At 46.8% G+C, this 6,283-nt stretch overlaps 1 protein-coding gene across 1 annotated transcript; it reads right to left on the bottom strand.

Annotated features, from left to right (window-relative positions):
• Positions 1–898: 898 nt before the first annotated feature.
• On the bottom strand, positions 899–1,828 carry FERD3L (Fer3 like bHLH transcription factor; the record flags this gene model as incomplete). Its single annotated transcript, XM_079302233.1, has 1 exon — positions 899–1,828. The coding sequence occupies exon 1, from the start codon at positions 1,463–1,465 to the stop codon at positions 899–901; it is 567 nt and encodes a 188-aa protein (XP_079158359.1). The 5' UTR covers positions 1,466–1,828.
• Between the last annotated feature and the right edge of the window lie 4,455 nt (positions 1,829–6,283).

Below are 6,283 nucleotides of genomic sequence, written 5' to 3'. Positions count from 1 at the left end.
CTCTCTCAGGAGGGCGCAGACGGCTTCCCAGAGCGGCGCCGGGAAGGCAGCGGGACATCCCGGGGATCCGCACCTTCCCTTCCCGGGCCGGCCACAGGGCATCCCGGGCAGCCGCACCTTCCCTTCCCTTCCCGGGCCTGCTGCGGGACATCCCGAGCAGCCGCACCTTCCCTTCCCTTCCCGGGCCAGCCACAGGGCATCCCGGGGCACCTTCCCTTCCCGGGTCCGCCGCTCCTTCCCGCTGCGAGCGCCGCCGCTGCCGCCCACACGCAAGGACAGAGCCGCTCCCGGGAGGAAAATCGTGACAACAAGCGGTTGTATCCAGATGTTCGGCTTCCCTGGCCCCGTGACACACGGCGTGGACTTGGCAGACCGGACTTCAAAGGAAAGGGAGTTGTTGTTTATTTTTTTAAAAGGCAGAAAGCGCCGGGTTAAAATGCACAGGCAGAAATTTCCCTGGCAAGCAACTGGGCAGGAACCGAACCCGCTGGAAACGCGTTCTGTGCATTGGAAGGGCTTCACTGCCCCGGCCCAGTCTTTCTCCAAAGCAACAAATTGGAAAGATATTAAAGCAAGCAGGCAACATAACACAAACCAAAGGGCCTCGAACCTCCATTTCCTCTCCCCCGCTTCCGTTTACAAAATTATAAATATTAACAAATCTGTAACACACTGAGCCTCTCCATCCATCTTCTGCCCAGCTCCTCTGGGCCTCAGCGCACGCTTCTCCAAACACTCCTGCTTTAGCATCCCACACCTACACGGTCCTGGCTGCGGTGTGAGAAGCCGGGGCAGCAGCCACGGCTCTGCTTCCCCAGGAGGGAGGTGCCGAAGCCACCTGCTCGCTGCCGCGGGTGATGCCCGGCCGCAGCCGCACCCCGCCGGGCCCGGGCGCTCCCTAGCTCGCCTCCTGGCTGCTGCACCCGTCTAGGAGCTCAGTCATGAAGGAGATGTACACTATGGCCAGGCGCAGGGTCTCTATCCGAGAGAGCCTCTTCTCGTAGGCGAAGGTGGGCACCTTCTTCCTGAGCTGATCGAATGCCTCGTTGAGGTTGAACATCCTCTTCCTCTCCCGTATATTGGCAGCCTGGCGCTGGGCGTAGGTGATGACCCGTTTTCTCCTAGGTCTGTCCAGGTGGGAAGCGCTGCGCATCCTTTCCTCCTCCTCTTCTTCCTCGTCTTCGGGATCTCCACTTCCGAAAGCAGCCAGGGGCAAACCCCGGGCCATCCCTTCCCGAAGCGACAGGACTGTGTCCCCGAAGGGAGGCCCGGCGGTGACCTCGCAGAGCCCCAGGCCCGCCCCGGCCCCGGGGGCTCCCTGGGGGTTGCCCAGGGAGAGATCGGCCACGAAATCCAGCACCGAGGTGCCCAGCAGCCCCTCCGGGTAGGGCACTTGCGGGGCTCTGCCCTGCAGCTCATCCAGCAGCCCCGGGCGCTGGCAGGCTGGGAAAAGGCTGGCTGACATCTTACTTCAGAGAGGGCTTAGTTTGGTCCCCCATCCCCAGCCCCAGGGACGTTAATATTTATAACCCCCCGGATAACAGGATTAGCAGGTCTAGAAAGAGCGGCTGTAAATTTTCTCGCCGTGATGCTGATGAGAGGAGACAGGCAATCCCCTCGGGGACGCGTGGACGCTCCCGAGAGAGGAGTCCCCAGCGAGTCAATCCTGTCACAGCGATCAAGGACAGTTCCTTCTTGGCAAAACCCTCCGCTCTTACCTGCTGAGCACTTTTGTCTCTTCTTACACACCCGCAACCAAACGATTTTCAGCCTCCTTAAAGCCTCCAGCAGCAGAGCCGGGGCTCCACTGGGCTTGTTTTCCTGCTTTCATTCGGGATCTCTGAACCCTGGGAGCCAGCCTGACAATTGATGTCAGGCAACTGCTTGTATGCTTTTAATGATGTCCTGAAGAGGGGACCTGCATGCAGAGGGTCACCGGGGAATGTTTACCCTGTATCCCAGCGCAATGGGAACTGAATGACAGGACCTCCATTAGCCTAAGTAAGCATTGTAGGGGACCCGATATTGCATTCCCAGTAGTAACTGTTGGAATCGTCTATCCATTCCCCCTAAATCCCCTTCAATCAGAGTTCAAATATCTTTCCAATAAAAGGCTGCTTCGTAAAGCTCATTTCGGTTCAGGCAATCTCATAGCACTTGCTTTGAAACTCCTTCCTCCTGCCCGTGAGAGGAGGGTAAGCTGGTCCTACTCAGGGCAGCGGTGGCACCTTTGGTAGAGTCGTCCCGGCAGAGCACAGAGGAATCGGCCTGAGCACACGCACCGACAACGCTGGATACGTGCCGCAAAATACCGTGAAATGCACATCAACACATCCCACACACACCCGACGCCGCTGAATACCTTTCTTTGATCAAGGTTTCCTTGAGGACAGACCCTGGGGATTGTTTTGCTTTTGTCTTGGGAGACTGGAAGAGAGGCTGTGCCTTCACCCTCCCGCACCATAGAGTCTCCCTAAATAAACAGCCCGGCCTTGGCAATCCCCGGCAGTGTCAGATACACCGAGGTCGAATCCGATCGATTTTCTTTGGCACACGATTTGTACACACAGCTCTCTCAGGAGTGACTGCCCATCACTCCTGAGCTGCCTTCTTAAAACCTAATCTTCTCCTTTGTCATGCATTGTTGTCACTCTCGCTTTGGGTCTAATTAGTCTCTAATTTCTAAGGGGATTTCAAAACCCATGAGATCAAAGGAGGTGGAAGGATCCCTCTCCTCGAAAATGCTTCCTGTTTGCCTACAGGACCGCAAACATTTCCCGTCGCGTAGCTGGATTTGTCCTCATTGACAACTCAGCATCCCCTTTCCTGGGCAAGATGCAGAAGTCGCTCTCCGTGCCCTCTGCCCGGGTGCGGAAGGTGCGCGGAGCTCAGGTACGCTGGACAGCTCCGACAGGGGCGGCCGGACCCCGCGGTGACCGTGACAGCGTGCGGGGACCGAGGGGACATCGCCACCACCCCCTCCTCCGGCCCGACAACCCGGAGACACAGCCAGCCTCTCTCCCCATCCTGCCGCGGCAGCGCCGAGCTTCAGCAGCCCGCCCGAGGCTGGGTAAACAGCGAGCAACAGCGGCAATGCCTTCTTTCCTACCGGGGCTAACAGGCGAGCGAGCAAGGAGAGAGCTCAGACTTGCTCATTTGTAACTAATATGATTCAATAAAACACCTGGAGAAAAGCAATGAGGGAAGCAGGAGCTGTAAAACCTCCGTGGAGAGAGGTGTTGCCTAGAGAGCATCCAAAAGTAAGTTGAAAAGCTGTAAATATTATATGTTAAATAAAAACATCAGGTGAAAGAAAGTTCTATTCCTGACTGACCCACAAAGGATCATGACTTATTTGGGCTACTTTTGGTTGAGGTGATAAGCATTTCATTTAAAGCATGAAAGTATAAATTAAGGACAAGTACCAGGAAAGACATGTCATAATAGAAGTCAAAATTATCGTGGAGGTACAACTACTTCAGACAGTGAAATAAAATAATGGAAAAATATTAGCTCATTGCCTCTATATCAAACTTCACGTGAATTTACTGTCCTGTAGGAAACTGGCAGTTAGTAGATGACAGATCTGCCCTTCACCAATGTATCTTCAGAAAGAAGCTCTTGCTCACCTCTCTAGGTGCAGATTTTTGCAGGATAAAAGCTACAAAGACAACCAGAGCTGAAAGAAGTTTATATTGCAAGAATGTTAAGGGTCAATCTCTTCTAGCTAATAATGCATCACAAAGTAATATAACATAAACCATAAAAATATTAATGTTTCTTAAAGGAAGCAATAAAGACAGAACCATAAAGACAGGACTGAGAGGTCCTAGCAGAAAAGGAAGAATCGTTACCAAGGGGAATCCTCTCATAAAGCTATTGTTTTTCTTCTTTTTATCCTTTTCTATTAATTTTTCTCTTATATTAAATTTTTTTTTATTATATAGAATAAACTCAATCAACTGTGGTGCCATTAATGTGTGTGGGACTTTTTTTATTTGGTGATTTGTGTCACTTTGGGGAAAGCATGGAGCTGAGACAATGTATAATGAATATCCAATGCTCCAAGACACAGATTTTCAGTGCCTTGACAAAGCAAGAATGTCAGAGAAGCAGAATGAACTCTCATAAGAGGCTGCTTTGTTACTCCAAAATTGTCTCAGAGCAGATTAGGTGTTCCAAAGTGTGTTCTAGATTTGTTTTAAATATGAATGTATTTATGATTCCTACATTTTTCACCTCTCTCTTATCCTGTCTTTTCATTACACTTGTTTATCAATTAAAAATTTGCTCACAAGGTGCTTAGAGATGCTAAGAACTGATGGCTACAATTTCAAACCACTGTGCAGCTACTTTTAAAATTATTCTCAGAGGTATCAATTAAATTATTCTTGATGTTCACGTAGGGTTTGTATTTAAAACTCAAGCAACGACAACTTTTCTGATCTATCAGCCCTATGAGAAAAGTATATGTCCTTTTCTGCCCAGCCCTTTTATCACCTCCTGTGCTGTGTGCCTGTGCAGACAACTGTCCACAGTATCACACACGAAAATACAGCCACTCTGATAACTTGGAATTGTTAGTTGAGATGCTATAGATTTTAACACTGACCTGTACTTTACCGGAAAATTCACTAGAAATCAGTCATTCTGAGATGCAAAAACATGTAGGTACTCCCCATCAGATATGACTCATTAAACAAGGACCTGAAAGGCACTGTCTGCTTTGGAAACCACAAAAAGTTAGATATGCAACTGAAAAAAATGCCTACCCTTTTCTTGTAGAATGGAAAAAAACAACTTATCTCCTTTAATTGATCCATTAATAGTTTGACAGTTGCTGTCATTTTCAAGCTCTGCCCTGGATAACAGAAACAGATGAAGTCTGTGGGACACTAGTGCAATCTCTTTCAAATTATTGACATTGCAGCTGCCTGATCGTCTCATTAAACTTAAAATTACAGTAATGTCCATGGATCAGGACCTTACTACTCCAAAACACAGGGCAGCTCCTGTCCTGTTGGACTCACAGCTTGCATTCCTGACAGGCAAGACAGAATTAATACAGAATATATGTGTGGAGATGGGGCCAGCTCACAAGGGAATAGAGTTTGGACAAGATTTAACTTTATTCCTTAGGCTGGTGATATATGTGTGAAATCTCTGCTCACAAAGCAGGTGAATTCCAGATTACTAGTTCAACAGAAGAATTAGTTCTGTTCTGAAAACCAGAATATATCCAGTGAGCCAAAGCTTTACAGTCTGATCCCATCAGTAATTTCAGGCACTGATCCTACTTGCATCTGACTGTATTAATGCATTCCTGTGTCACAGCCTGCTATTAACAGGACTCCAATTTGAATACAAGCACTTACTTACAAAGATCAGGTTTCACAACTTGGCTCTCTCAGACAAAAATGTGACATTCAGTAACATCATTATTCCCTGACACAGGAAATCATTAGGAAAAATCAATATTTTGGGCAAAACCTGATAAAATTAGGTATGTTCTGCCAGTAAAATGCAGTTCATTTTTATTTACAGTGGTATTACACACCATTTGAAGAGTTTAAAGAAGCAACTGTTGATTTTTACCCATATGAGACCAAATGATGAAGAAAAAGTTTGAAACTCTAATCTTGGGGAAATCATAGAAAAATGAAATGAACAGCTGTGGTTAGGGTGGGATGGGATTCATCATGCTTGCAAAGTTTTATGAATGATACTTTTTCCTTAATCATAACCTTAGGGGTGGGAGGGATTGAGAGCAGGACATGCATTAAGGTTGGAATGTCAAATTTAACTTTGAATTTCCTGGCTTTTTATCAGCATGCACAAAAAAGTGTGATGTTATTCCCACACAGCTTCTTTAATCTTGATTTTATTATATAAACTAATTTTTTGTTGAAATGGAATGCAATAAAATATGTACTCTTTACCTAGAAGTCTAGATTTTTCCAAAGTCTTTATTGCAATTATTATTTTTATTGTTTTATAATTATGTAAAAAAGGCATCAATTAATGCTTTTTTTTCTCTTCTACTTCTCACAATTTGTAAAATGCAGGGAAGTGTTAGTCTGCTATGGAAAGCTATTTTTCTGTCAAGACTTTGCTTATATATCAACAGAATAAATGTATGTTTGATAGGGGACCAAGATTCATCCTTTACTTTTTTTATTTTTTCTTTTTTTTTTCTTTTTCTGGAACTTACAATTTTTTTTCCAGTTCACAGGTGTATCTCCTGCAACTAGCAAAGGGACTGAACTGAAAGTAATTTCCAGAA

Source organism: Erithacus rubecula, assembly GCF_903797595.1.
Source record: "Erithacus rubecula genome assembly, chromosome: 3".
Classification (NCBI taxonomy): domain Eukaryota; kingdom Metazoa; phylum Chordata; class Aves; order Passeriformes; family Muscicapidae; genus Erithacus; species Erithacus rubecula.
This window is presented reverse-complemented; position numbering and strand designations above follow the sequence as displayed.